The sequence below is a fragment of the Pistacia vera genome, unplaced genomic scaffold (assembly GCF_008641045.1).
Source record: "Pistacia vera cultivar Batoury unplaced genomic scaffold, PisVer_v2 Contig754, whole genome shotgun sequence".
Lineage (NCBI taxonomy): Eukaryota > Viridiplantae > Streptophyta > Magnoliopsida > Sapindales > Anacardiaceae > Pistacia > Pistacia vera.
The window spans coordinates 648,174-663,537 of NW_022196617.1; the positions used below are offsets into that span (position 1 = coordinate 648,174).

At 35.7% G+C, this 15,364-nt stretch overlaps 1 protein-coding gene across 1 annotated transcript; it reads left to right on the forward strand.

The window, feature by feature from the left end:
- Positions 1-9,741: 9,741 nt before the first annotated feature.
- On the forward strand, positions 9,742-13,283 carry LOC116115865 (MACPF domain-containing protein At1g14780-like). The gene is made up of 5 exons (XM_031401993.1): positions 9,742-9,969; positions 10,047-10,124; positions 10,223-10,406; positions 10,876-11,042; positions 12,514-13,283. The coding sequence occupies exons 1-5, from the start codon at positions 9,805-9,807 to the stop codon at positions 13,213-13,215; spliced, it is 1,296 nt and encodes a 431-aa protein (XP_031257853.1). The 5' UTR covers positions 9,742-9,804; the 3' UTR covers positions 13,216-13,283.
- Positions 13,284-15,364: the final 2,081 nt, after the last annotated feature.

Here is a 15,364-nt window from a genome sequence, read left to right on the forward strand (position 1 = left end):
TCCACACTTTTTCTTTTCTTTTTTTCCCTTTTTCTCCTTTCCTCCCCTGTCAATCTCTTATTTCCGTTCCTCTCTCGGCTCTCAATTGACTCCTTGTATTTTACAAGCTCCCGATTTAGGCAACTCTCTCTTTTATATTATTTTTATTTATTTATTTATATTATAGAGTAGTTGATGCTTAGAACATCTCTAAATGACTCTTTATATGACCCAAACTCTTTATTATAAAAAGTTTATCCATAAAAATAAGAGTCCAACAAACTCTTTATCTAGAGAGTGAATTTGACTCTCCACATTTAGAGAGTCAAATTTCACTCTCTATCCTAATTTTAATTAATAAACTACAAGTTTCTATGCATTTTATTTATTAATTCTCTCTTCCATCAAGTCTCTTTCTTAAAAATAAAAAGCATCTTTATTAAATTTAAAGAATCTATTAGATTTGAATAAAAATTGTATTATTTATATTTTAAAATTAATGAAGATGCTCTTCAAAATAAAAAGCACTATTGGAGATCTTAGGCTCCGTTTGGTTCATTATTGGATAGTTTTTAGAATAATATTTTGAAAAAAGTTAAATTGGGTGGGTATTACGATATAGTATTTTAAAAATTAACAAAAATACCTCCTATGTTTATTTATTTACTAAACACCCCTATGATAAAATATTCAAAGTTAACAAAAATACCCCCAACCCACTCATTAAATACGGACAACTGGCCACCACCGTCGGAGGGTGGCTGGAGTCGCCGTATCGACGCATGACCGGCTAGATCTTGTCAATCGTGCACTGATATGGCCTTTTCCAACCAGATCCACTGTGGATCTGGTTGGAAAAGGCTAGATCGGGGCACTACCGATCAGATTCAGCCCGTAGTGCACCATTACACCAGATTCTGACAATGGTTGCCGGAATCTGGTAAATTTGGGTTGTTGGGGTATTTTTGTAAATTTAAAAAAAAATTTGGGTTGTTTAGTTAAATTAACAAATTTAAGAGGTTTAAAAGAAATTGTATAATTTAGAATTATATTTTGAAAATAGGTAAACCAAACACAAATTTTGTGTTAACTTTATTGAGAAAACTAGAATAATTTTCCCAATATATGTACCAAATGGGGCCTTAGTTTCTCCTTTTCTAATATCTTCTGAATCCGCGGACATGCATTGCATTGTCTCGGCTAATTTAATTTTCCACCCCCAAAGAACTATAGTCTGACGTACCTTATGGTCCTAATATTCCTAAGCCCTAAATTTAACCTTCTCGTCTTCCTTTTTGTTTTGTAAGACCCATAAAGATTGAATTCTTTTAATTAATACCTTGACCTAATGACCTTTCTAGACAGTTGGGTGAGACACGTCAAATTTCTCTCTCCTTCCTCGACCCATCCACTTTGAATCATTATGTTAGAAAAACCATAGTGAATCCCTATTGACCATAAGACAAATGACCTTTCATCCTTACACACCCTTAGCAGCTAATAAGAACTTTAATTTAATATTTGCATTATACAAACATTCATTTACCAATTTACCCAACAAACAATAAATTGTACCTATATATAAACTATTGTCCATTGGATCATTACACACCCTATTTTCCATCTATCAATTAACTAATTTTTTACTATAAAAAGAGGAAAAATCACGGGGGTTACATGGTTTATTTATCCCTTAATTGGTATAGATTCCTCACAAGATCGAGACATAGGGATACGGGTCGATCTTTCTCACACGCAAAGTAAAGAAGAAAAACAAAAGAATTTAGTAATTCTTTCATAATGTCGGCCTCTCAAGTCAACAAAGACATGTTTTATAAGACACTGATTCAATAATTATCTTTTTCTATATAAACAATCCGAAGGAAGGAGCGGAAGGACAAAGTTGTAGTATGAGTACGTAGACTTGGTTAAAGAAAAGTATGAAAGAGATATGAACGTGAAAGAAAGAGTACATTTACTTGCTGTAAAAAATAGTTGGGTTGCTCAGTGGGGGAGTCGGCCGGGAACACGGCAAACGGTCAGAGAGTGTTATTTAATATTTAATTAAGAAAAAGCAAAGAGTGTTTACGACGCGTAAGAGAGAGCCTTTAAAATAAAATTCCAACTAACCCAATTGACTTAATTACATTCTCACACTCATGCTCCAGGCCCAGGTGAGATCAAATCCTTTGATATTTCTAATAAATTGGGGTCTTAATCTTCAATTAAAGTGCTGATATCTGCAACCGATGCTGTATCTGAAGAATAATATATTTGCACAATCCAAAGAGTTCTACTCATTGTAATGATGTAAGTAGTTGAATGGACTTGTATATTGTTGAAATTTTGCTAGTCAGTTTAGTTGTAGGACAGCTATTTGTCCGCCAAATTTCTGGTTTATGTGTTCTATTATTATTTGTGGTGGATGCATATGGGTGAATAGCGCATGAACTAATCATTTTTAAACTAATTATATTTTGTTCAGGTCTTGGCCCTGAATATAGAGGAAGATACAGTAAAATGAATTTATTTTCTTATTGAAGAAGTTGGTTTATCCAGAAATTGACTAAACTGCTGTACCGCAAATGCTAAGTCAGGACGAGTGATAGTTAAGTAAAGAAATCGTCCAATCAATCGCCTATAAGAAGAATTATCAGGAAGAGGATCCCCATGGTCTTTGCTAAGCTTCAAAGAAGAGTCCATAGGAGTCTTGGCAGGGTTGGAACCAAGGAAACCAGAATCGGATAAGATATCAAGTGCATACTTACGTTGACATAAAGCAATGCCCTTGTGTGTGCTGACCACTTCAAAACCCAAGAAGAACTTTCAATCCCCCAAATCTTTAATCTTGAAAGTATTATGAAGATAAGCCTTACAAAATCAATTTCCACCAAATCAGTTCCAGTAAGAATTAAATCATCAACATACACTAAGATAACAGTAATGGAATCCGCTGCATGTTTAACAAATAATGAGTGATCAGAATTAGACTGAAGATATCCCAAAGAAAGCAAGGCAGATGCTAATTTGAAAAACCATTGGCGACTAGCCTGTTTAAGACCGTAAAGGGACTTTTGAAGCTTACACACTTGAGTATAATAAGAGGAAGTGAAACCTGGAGGCAGAGCCATGTATGCTTCTTCAGTGAGTTCATCATGCAGAAAAACATTCTTAACATCGAGTTGCTTAAGATGTCACTGATTAGCAGCAGCTAATGTTAAAAGTAATCTGACAGTAGTGAGTTTAGCAACAGGGGAAAAAGTTTCAAAATAATCAATAGCAGAGCAACTTTCCAAGGAAACTGGAGATGGAACAAATTCATTTTCTAGAAGTATCCAAAGAGGTCCATGTTCTGGTTTTGAAATTTAAGGGATTAGAAGAAATAGAGAATTACCAAATTCTAATGATGGGAAGCTTGCTAAATTCTTGCTTCATTCGAAGGAAATCTTTCAGCGATAGCCGCTTTGGGCGGAGTGGTATTTTTTGTTCGTCTGCAGCCTGGTAAATTATTCGGGTTCTAATTACTTACACATGCTGGTGGTGAATGATAATAAAAAGTGCCTTGAATTGAACAAGGATATTAGAACTGTGGATGTTGTTGACCAAATACTATTGGATTTATGGTATATGGTCTTTGTGATTTTCCAACTGCATATTGATTTACACAAAAACGCAAGGAAATGTTCGATACTCATCTTCCTGGTTGACCTTTTAGTCGTTATTCCGGTCGAACAAGTAAGATAGTCTTTGGCTGCTAAATGTTCTTTCTGTACATCACCGTATAGGATTGAGATTATGTGACCTAATTATGAACTGTTTATATATCTTTCCTAATTCAATAACATAGAGATGTTGATACTAGAAACTAAGGAATCTTGATAAGGAAGTTTTATTGTAACTGTTTTTCTGAACTTTTAGGGTCCGTTTGGATTGTTATTTGCTACCCTACCCTAAACCCAATTTTCAAAGTAATGTTTGGTTTATTATTCAGATAATAGAATCTTGAAAATACTATTCTGACAATTTTTTGACTGTTGAAGACATAGTTTGCAGTGTTGTCTTCTTTTATTTCACTTTCTCTTTTTTTCTGGTTCACTACTTCACTTCTTCACCATCGTCACAAACCAGCTTCCTACCCTTCCAACAAATTGTTCTCCAAACGATCTTCCACCTGCAAATACAAAACAAACCCACCGCACATTGTCCAAATGACCTTCCACCTGAATCAGAAAACAACCCCACAGCACCACCCAATCGATCTTCCACCATCATCACAACAGAAACGCACCGCCACCACCCATCACCATCTTCCACCATCATCGCAAAACAAACCCACCGCCACCACCCATCACCATCTGTCGCCATCATCACAACACAAACCGACCGTCACAAACCATCATCCACTGCCACCATCGTCACAAAGCAAAATAATCATCACAAAACAAAACCATCATCACAAAATGCCACCATCATCACAAAACCATCGTCCATCGTCCATCGTTCATTGTCTGACACCTTAGAACCACCACCATCGATCAGGATTTGCGACGAACCACTACCATCGTCGTCTTGCAAGGCCACAAACCACTGTCGTTATTGATCTACCACGAAGAAGCCCCATCGTCGTCGATCTGCCACGAAGAAGCCCCATTGTCGTCAATCTGCCAAGAAGAAGCCCCATCGTTGTCGATTTGCTAGGAAGAAGCCCCGTCGTCGTCGATCTGCCACAAAGAAGGCCCATCGTTGCCGATCTACCATGAAGAGGCCCCATCATCGCCGATATGCCACGAACCAAAGACGATCGTCGCCGATCTGCCACACCTATCGTTGTCTTGCAACGCTCGCCCACTCCCACGATCGTCTATGAACCACCCAAGGTTTCGGCAAATGTAATGGCATTTTCTAATTCCTATTTGCATTAATATACAAGTCAATATATAATATACATGTAAATATATAAAGTTAAAAAAAATTCAAAAAAATTTATTTATTTGACGGTATTATATTTAACATTTCAATCTGTAACGGTATTATATTTAACATTTAAATCTTTACAGGGAAATATGTAACTCGTGAAACGGACAAATTTTAAAAAGAACATCTCGGTAATGGATGAATTTTGGGAGTAAAAAATTGTTGGATTATTGGAAATATTTTTTTGGGATTTCACTAAATGATATATTTGTTTTGTAGATTCGGCATCGTTATTTGATCATAAGAACTAATTACGATCATATGCACAGATGTCAATATAATGTCCCGACGTCGCAGGATTGATTACTGCTTGCAGCAGAGGCAAAAGTTTCAACGTTTTTCCAGACTTGGAGTTTGTCATACACCCTGTTGGTCAACATTGCCTATATTTTCCCCTGCATTGACGACTTCAAGCAGTGTCGGATCGAACGAGGTAAAGGTTTATCCGTGTTTACTTTATTACATTTAAATGTGCGTATGTGTGTTTGTAATGTGTTTGGTGATTGGTATGGTGTCCTAATCTTGGTTGTCGTTCTCACTGTACTGTCTTTAGATGAGTGATACTGTGAACTGGTCCGCTGAGATGACCCACAAATTTCTGATCCTGTTGTCTGAGCGGGCAAAAACTTCGCATGGTACTTCAATAAAAATAGTAGATTACAAGGAAATGTTGGATGACTTATCATCATTGGCTGGGAGGAGACTCAACATGACACAAATAACCTCTAAGTACTTTCGCCCGTGAAAAGTATATCAAGCATGGCAAAAATTGCTGCAACACACGGGCTTTGGGTGGGATCATGAGTCGCAAAGTCCAATGTGTCCCGTACAGGTTTGGCAAGAATATATCAAGGTAAATTTTTAACTTTTTTAACTAATATTAATCAATGACATCGTATTTGGAGGCAATTTTTTTTTTGAGACTGCCAAATATTAATATAATATTATTTTGCATTACCAGCAAAACCCACAGGCGCAACAATTCTACCACAAGGGACTTCCTCACAAGGAGCTTTATGAAATCATATTTGAGAAGCAAACTGCCATTGGGAGATATGCGTACACATCTACAGCTCAACCGGTGGATACTTTCACTTCTTCCAATCAGGGCATGGTTGACATTGATGATAGTGACTTTGAACCTGATCTAGATCGGACGACGGGGAAAAAACGGGCAAACACATCTGGTCATGCAAGATCGAGAAATAGGAGGAACAGAAGTGGCCCAGGACAGGCACTTGTGGATGTCATTGGCAGATTGACGGACATGCTTGTGGAGAGGCGGAGTATGGGATCGAGGGCTAGCAATTGCAATGGAGATGAGGGGGATAAAGAGAACACTAGTGCTCCATCTGATCTGTTTTCCATGAGCAATTGTATTGACATCTTGACAGCCATGCAAGTGCCCACAGAGTTTTACATGCTGATTGTCAAGTACTTATATCAAAATCTAGGGTGGCGGGAGGTTTTCATGAAACTCCCGCCCGAAGAAAATGCTAATTGGATTTATAACGACTTTCGCAATTTGTAGATGACACTGTATATCCTAAGTGTTTGCCAACACTTTTGTATGCGCCAGTGGGTACTTGTCCTTTTATGGCTAAACCAAACTTCTGTTAAGCACTTTGATTTGAAAATGTCCCCAAATGTTTGCTACCTGATTGAACTTATTCATTGTGCTATTGTTTTATGTGAGATTGCATGTTTCATATGAGTTTTGGATTGTCATTAGAATTAAATATTGACTGTTATATTTTGCTAAGTAGTACAACAACTGTTAATTGTTGATCAATGTTTTGCAAATGTGCAGGTTTAAATGACATCATCTAGCCGTATAGGAAGAAGACGACGTTCTAAAGATGAGGAAGAAGAATACTGACAGATATAACCATTGCACTTTGTGGTGTGCATGCCACGTTAGAAACAACTGGGCTTCAACTACGACATACATCCATATTAATTGGTCATGAGTATATGTTGGGAGTACTCAATGGTCATGATGACAGGATCTTTGACAAGTGCCGCATGGATAAAGACTGTTTTACATACTTATGTTACATTTTGGCACAGTAAGGGAAATTGTGACCAACTAGGAGGACGTGTTTAGAAGAACAAGTTATGATATTTCTAACAATCGTTGGTAAAAATGAGACAATCAGAACGATGATGGAGGATTTCCAACATTCGGGTGACACGGTCTCTAGATATGTTGGCCAAGTTTGCGAGGCGACATGTGAGTTGAAGATAAAGTTTATTAGGCCACCTAACTTCAGTGATGTTCCATGAGAAATATCAACCAACCGAAAATATTACCTTTTCTTTAAGGTACTTCTTCATTATGTTTTCTATTAGTGGATAGTTAAGTTCATTGTGTTATTAATGTTGATAGTCGGTTAATATGATTAAAATTCAATTTTGATGATAGGATTGTATTGGAGCCATTGATGGCACACATGTATACGCTTCGATTCCACATGAATTTGGTGATAGGTACCGGAATCGCAAAGGAACGTTGTCACAGAATGTAATGGTTGTATGTGACTTTAGAATGATGTTCACTTATGCCGTTACTGGATGTGAAGGATTTGCGCATGATTCAAGAGTTTTAAATTCAATTCTTGATGATCTTAATTCTGGATTCCCACATCCTCCACCAGGTATAAGTATTTTCTTGACATATTATAACGTATTTGCTCCACTGTTGAGGCCCTGGAATTCAAATAACATGAGCACTTTTATTACAGAGAAATACTATTTGGTTGATGCGGGTTATCCAAATAGACATGCTTCAATCCGCAATGTTGTCGAGAGAACCTTTGGTGTTTTAAACAGATGGTTCTGTATTCTGAATGGAATGAACAATTACCCGTTGGACAAACAAGGGAAGATTGTTATGGCATGTTGTGTACTTCATAATTTTATTAGAATGTATAATATGGAAGACCCTATCTTTTAACTGTATACTGAAAATACAAGTAATGAGCAAGTATATTGTGATCACTAAAACGGGGCAAAAGATGGCAGAAATGGAGAAGGACCGAGTAAACCGCAGCAAAGTATTATAGACAACATGACGACTATACGGGATAACATAACGACTGAACTGTGGGCAGCACATATGACCATGTCGTAGTTGTTAATGAAGTATACNAATATTTGACTGTGTTTTAATGATTCCAGATCAAGCTTGTAGTCTATAAAAGTGAAATGGATATGAATATGGTTAAGATTCAAATATGCACTCCAATATGTCAATTCTTGAAAATGTATTATGGACAACCAAGTAATGATTTGTTTTATACATTTATGTTAAATATTTTGCTGTTAAAGATTATATGATGCAGCCTATCATTGTTTAGTTACAAATACATTCTGAATTGCATATCAAAAGATACATCATACACCCTTTCATAAGTTTATCTTACAATTGCATTCCTAACAAATGCTAAAAGTTGCTGTAGCTGAAGTTTAGCAAGTGTGTGATACACATTATAAGGTTTCAAGAAGTATCCAATACTCTTCTTGATTTATTAAAAATAGGAAAAAAAATTAAAAGAAAAAAAATTATGAACTTTAGATACTTTTGTTTAATACTTCTACATATCCAGGGGTATAAATATCTTATATTGTTAGTACACATCTGAAACTCGAAAATCTGTAAACTATTCCCTAATTCTGCAGCTTTCAAATTTTTTGAGATCTGTAAATGAAATCTCCATATCCCTAGTTTATGATTCTAACCTTGTTATATGGATCATATCCTAATTCAGAAGTTCCAAGTAGGAGCATCAATTCTGAATGGTTAATATATTGACAAGGGTAGGGCTTTGTTCAAGATTATTCTTATATTCCTGGAAGAAAAGGTCTTTCTCCACATGGATGTTTCACCTCAATTGAAAAGATTTATGCATATCCTGTTGTAGCAGCATCTTTTTTTCCTTGTCTTATATTCTATGCAAGGTTCATATTCATACTTATTGAATTCGTGTCATATTAAGTGAAGATTGCTCTTATCTACTTGAATCTGCAAAGTTCTAATGATAGTACAAGGTGAATTTTATACGTTTGAAAATTCCATAGCAGGTAATAGAAGGTTTTGAGATGGCAAAGAACTTTGTCAGTATAGTGATTGATAATGTCAAGTAGGTGGCAGTAGAAGATAAGAGTCACAGGTCTTACGTTGAAGACCTTTCATATACTCTTAAAGGAACATCCATTTTCTATTAAATGGTTTACAAAAATTGAGCTTTCATATTCATAATAATGCTGACCACTTTAATGATTGCCATGAGTTCAGAATAAAAAGGAGTTGAGCTTAACTTCATAGGAAAACTGCCTTTAAATATACCATTACAAGACCTAGATATAGCTCCTAAAGCAGCTATTTAATATGTGATTCAAGAAATTTTTGATTAATTATATACTATATGAAATGTTTTTTTTAACTAGGTCTCGAGGAATAGTGAATATTGATGTTTGAGAATTATAAATTGAATTTTGTTACCAAATTTTAATCATCCATTAAGATAAAATTGAGGAAGTGATTTTTGTTGTCATAGCCATGTGCTACAACATTTTGGATAGGAAACCTATTAATAGCACTTTCTTTGGAATTCTTTTTGCTTCACTTCATATATATATATATATATATATATATATATATATACACACACACACAATGAACGCATGAGTGTGTGTGTGTGTTGCATGTCCTAGTTCTTCATCTATTATATTGAATTTTCGATTGACTGTCCTTGATCTTATATTACCATGGCTTTTTATGTATTTTGATGCTAATCAATATTATTAGGCAGGTTTATCCAGACATATGGGACGCACATAATAGTAGGGATGGCTGTTGGAGGCCTGGATTTAATTTGTGTTAGACAGAAACCTTCTTCACCTATTCTGCCTGCAGACCTCAGAAGACACTTAGAGGACCTTGGCGATTATCTATTTTCAGACGGAAAAAGCCCCTCTCTACTACAAGGGAAAACAAGAGATGGCAAGCAAAAGGTATTTGTGCTGCATTTATAATTTAATTTCATTTTTGATCCATGTATATGATTTGATAAAGTCTAGTATTTGTATAGGTTCCCGAGGTTTTTAATCGTATTCTGAAGTCAAACACCATGCAGTTGACCAGTATTACAGAGACATCAAGCAAAGATGTAAGTCAAGAACTGTTTGAGAGCACATCTATTTGCTATTAATCATGTTAGAGGCTGTGGATCTTTATTATTCTCCTCTTATCTTTTATTTGGACCAGGGACTCACTATCATTTGTTCTAAAAGAGGAGGAGATGTGTTCTTGCACAGCCACTCCAGTTGGCTCCAAACAGTTCCTTCTAAACCAGAAGGGATTCTCTTCAAGTTTGTGCCTATTACTTCTCTTCTTACTGGGATTCCCGGCAGCGGCTATCTTAGTCATGCAATTAACTTGTATTTGCGTTGTAAGTATTTCAATGCCATTTGACAAATTGGGAATTAATCATACATTTACTGACCCTGGTCCATTGCTCAGCCTCTGCCATTTTTGAAGTAGCACAGTTTAGATGGTTTATAATTGTATGTTAACTAGTTTCTGTGAGTGCAGACCCCCACATGAATACACAAACAAACACACCCATAGATACACAGGAAGATTAAGGACAAGATTGTAATATGTTTTTAGGGTTTCAATACGAGAAGTAAAAAATTGCATCTGCACTGGTTCTATTTCTTTATCTTTTAAAGATAACATTTAAGGTAACTCAAAATCTATGTACTGGAAAAACAGAAAGTAGACATATTTGTCTGTTTCCCTTATTATGATATAGTCTTTCTTTCCTAGGTCATTGCTGCATTTATTTGTTATTTTTTTTCCTGAGTTTTACATATTCTAACAGTGTTAATTTTTTCATTAACTTTTTCTCTTCCTAGACAAGCCTGCTCCAGAGGATTTACAGTACTTCTTGGAGTTTCAAGTTCCAAGGCAATGGGCACCTATGTTCTGTGAGCTGCCTCTTCGCCATCAAAGAAAAAAAGATTCTTGTCCTTCTTTGCAATTTAGTTTCATGGGTCCTAAGATCCATGTCATCTCTACACAGGTACTAGATATTGAACAAAGTTATAATATTCAGTTGTTAGCTCAGTTTTGCATAACTACAGATTTCTGTTCAGGATAATGAAGTCTTCATTTTCTTGTTTGGGAATTAGATATTCTTAAAGCTAAAAGTGTTTGAAGTTCAATGACAATCTTAATAATGCTGAGTTTAAGAGTTTACATATGAAATAAGCTTGCATTTTCTATAGTACCTCTGTCAAAATTGTATTTTATACCAATATTGACAATTACTAAATCAGTAGTGTATCTGAACTAAAACTTAAGATTAAATGTTACCTATCCCACAGGACCCTATGTCTGAAATAAACTTGAAAACTGTTAAGACTGAATGTAAAATATCAATAGTGGTCTCCTTTCCATGTCTGGATAAAAGGCCTCACATCCTAAAGCTCCATAAAGGGGTAGGCTGCACTTTTTGGTCCCTTGAGTTTGGCTGGGCATTGCATTAATATTGTCTCCTTTGGTTAATATGTAAAAGTTTAAACGGAGAAGCATTTTGCATTAGGATTAATATGGATTAGGTTAATATGATATGTATGATATAGATAAAATAATACTAATAATCCAAGCATTTACAGGAACTAACTGTTACTAATACTTTTTCAAATGTTTTAAGACATTTATTGGGATACGGGTGGTGGGGGTGGCGCACTGTTTCCTATCCAGTCTATTTCTGGTGTTAAATTTTGTTCTCTCTATCAAACTTGATGAGGTTCATGTAACTTATTGCAATATTCCTAATAAGCTCTCTAGTAAAACTTGGTAAATACCATCCCATTTGATTGAACATAAAATGTAAATTTTTGATGGTGAGATCCACATTTTGATAACTACAGCAGTGTAAGTAAGGCACAATCCCATGGATCAGAAGGAGTGCCATGTAATTAGTTTATGCGATGGTTGGATTGGAGTCTAATCTTTACATTCATGACATATTTTCTATGTACAAATGATATCCCTTCCAGCCCTTCTCCCATGTTATCTCGTTAACTTATAGCCCCTTAGCCTGAGCTTATTTCCTTATCTTCCCACTGACAGTTTCACATTTGAAGCAAAGGACCCCATATTACAAGTCTGACACTTAAAAGCACTTGGACAATCCTATTGTTTACATCTCAAGAACTTTCTGGTTCGATATAGTTCTAGCCTTGTAAAATTGATAAACATGCTTTGAATTACGTTTTAGAAAGATATTTTTAGTATGTATGCAAACATATTAGGATATATATGGTGCATATGCATAGAGAGCCACTATATCTATGTTTTGTTTTGGCATGTTGAATTGAAATTGTTTTTAAATGTCACTAGTGACAAGTGTAGCTTGGTTTTATCAGAGTTCATCAATCTTAGTTGACATTGTTACTCAACTAGTGGTTCATCTCAAAGGTTTAATGAATTATAGAACTGCAGTTATTGATTTTGTACTCTAAATTCTCTTTCCCATGCCATTTCAGGTGTCAAGTGATCAAAAACCAGTTGTAGGCCTACGATTATACTTGGAAGGAAAGAAATGTGACCGGCTGGCATTGCATGCACAGCATCTCTCAAGCCTTCCGAATATTATGACCTTATCATCAGCTAACGACCCCAGGCCATTTCAATGGCGTGGTTCTGATGACTACAGGTTTAGTGACCAATTTTTAGAACCAGTCAAATGGAAGAGATACTCCAATGTATGCACATCAGTTGTTAAACATGATCCCAGTTGGTTGCATGGGGAGTCCTCCGGTGTTTTCATTGTAACCGGTGCACAGCTCTTGAGCAAGGGAAAGTGGCCGAAGACAGTGCTGCATCTTCGTCTTCTCTTCACCTACTTACCCAATTGCATGATCCGAAAGACAGAGTGGGCTGCTGCCCCAAGAAATTCTCAGAAATCTAGTTTCCTTACGAATCTGAGTACAACATTCACGTTTACCCAACGGAGCATCACAGGTCCTCAAAAGCAAGCTCCAGCTGTACTTAACTCTGGTGTCTTTCCGGATGGTCCGCCAACTCGGGCTTGCTCTGGAAAGGTACTTAAATATGTGGAGACTACCGAAGTTGTGCGCGGTCCCCATGATTCTCCAGGACATTGGTTGGTGACGGCTGCCAAGCTTGTGACTGATGGTGGTAAAATTGGTTTGCATGTGAAATTTGCATTGTTAGACTATTCTTGAGTTGTCTTCATTGTACATATCGAGCCGAATTGGTTGTGATTAATAATTTCATTTCGTTCGTTTGTTTATATGCCTTTTTTTCGTTGTAATTGAAGGTTGCCTGTAGAAATCTATGCATAGCTTTGTATGGAAGGAAGCAACAAAGAGCTGACTGTATACCTCGTTAAAACTTCCTGTTGACAATATTCACGGTTTTCGATCATCATAAGTGTAGGGTTTGTTTGGTAGATTATTTGAAATATGTTATTCCAAAAAAACTATTTTAAATTGAGTTGAGTTGGATTAAATCAAATAAGATAGGATTATAAGAATGTGTTTGGTATAATATATGAAAATTATATGAGTTGGATAAAATGTTGAAAAGTTGTGTGATACATTTTTGGTACTTTAGTCTAGCCATCCACAAAACAAATTTAGAGCAACCAACCAAAAATACAGTCCAAACAACCCCGGCTCCATAGCTTTTATAGACTTGGGTAGGGATCAGTCCCAATTGGGCCCGATTGGGACCAGTCACTCATGGGCTTGGGACTAGTCTTAGGCCCATGAGAAATTTTAGGGGTTTCCACCCCCAAGAGATTAGTAAATTTTCAATTAATTTTAAAAAATAATAATATAATAAATAAATTAATGGTTAATTATAATTAATAATTATTTATAAATATGGGGATTTAAATTTAAAATTTAAAGAGATAATTTAATTAATTAATTTTAACATAAATGTAATATTCACACAATTACACTTCACAAATAAACAATTAAATAAATTTGTTTTTATTAAATTATTCATTGTCAACAATATTTACATCGTTCAAATATGTGTTCTTGAAGAGTTCGAGTAGTTCGGGATCTTCAGGGTGCTGCTGTAGTCTTCTCTCTGCATGAGTCCAATCCCGTAAATACATTATCACTTCAATCATCTCATTGGTTAAAAACATCTTTTGTATTCAACAATCCGGCCACTCGTTGAGAATGTTGACTCGGATGCAATTATAGAAACCAGCACAGATAAAATGTCACGTGCCATTTGGGCTACAATGGGGAATCGACTTTGATGTTATTTCCACCATTGAAGCACATCCATCTCACATTTCTCCTTCTTCATCATGTAGGACATGTCCATTTGTAGGTAACGATTCAGCTCATTTGGTCCATGTATGTACGAGTTGGGGCTGCTACTTTTGCTGCTATGTTCCATATACGTCCACATGCTCGATTCTTGATAGTTGTCTTCATTAGGGTCCTGTTGGTCGTCTCTACTGGACGTTCTAGTTCCATTATACCTGCTCTGATATAAAAGAAAAAAGCTTTCCAATTTTTGCTTGAAGTTAATCAAATAATACGTATAATCATGTTCTAAATGCTGGGCTATCTCAGTAATTATACAATTAACTACATGTAATTTAAACCTAAGATCTACAACAAGGCCTAATCCATATAAGAATGGAATATCTAACCAATATTTCTCGTATTTTTTCCATCTTTGAAACAATTTCCATTAAGATGTCATTATATCTAAATTTAGAAAACTTCAAGTATTGTAAAATAAATAGTGTCAGCATTATGTGCAGTATATAATGGTCTAAAACCTATCAATTTTTGTTGTAAACCCCAACCATGATCTAAGTAATGTATTGTGACAGTTAAAAAATATGTTTTTGATCTACAAGCCCATATGTTTGAAGTAAGTGCAATAGATATATTCTAAAATTTTGAAATTTGTTTTTAAGTTAAATATTTATTTGGTTATAAAGTTTTAATATGTCTCTTCAACTTGTACTTCTACTAACAGGGGTATATGTTAGACAAAATGCAGTTTTAATCAAGTGAATAAAAAAAGGATTTTTAGATAAAGAAAGGGCAGAGTCCGTAGTAACTATGTATTTTACTATTTCCTCTTGTGCTTGGAGTGCATTGTATTGCCATGTTGACAGAGTCGAGGATTATGGATTAAAATTAAATTGAGTTTGAATTTGCCTACCTGGTCCGGTTGAAGATGAACCAGACATATGCATTATTTTGGGGTGCTTCTTCTCCAAGTGTTGTTGTATTGTCGGAGTCCCATTCTCAACGCCGATAACAGTTCCATATAAATTACATACCCCACACGATTCTTCCCCCTCCCCATTCGCTTTTGCCCATTTTGATT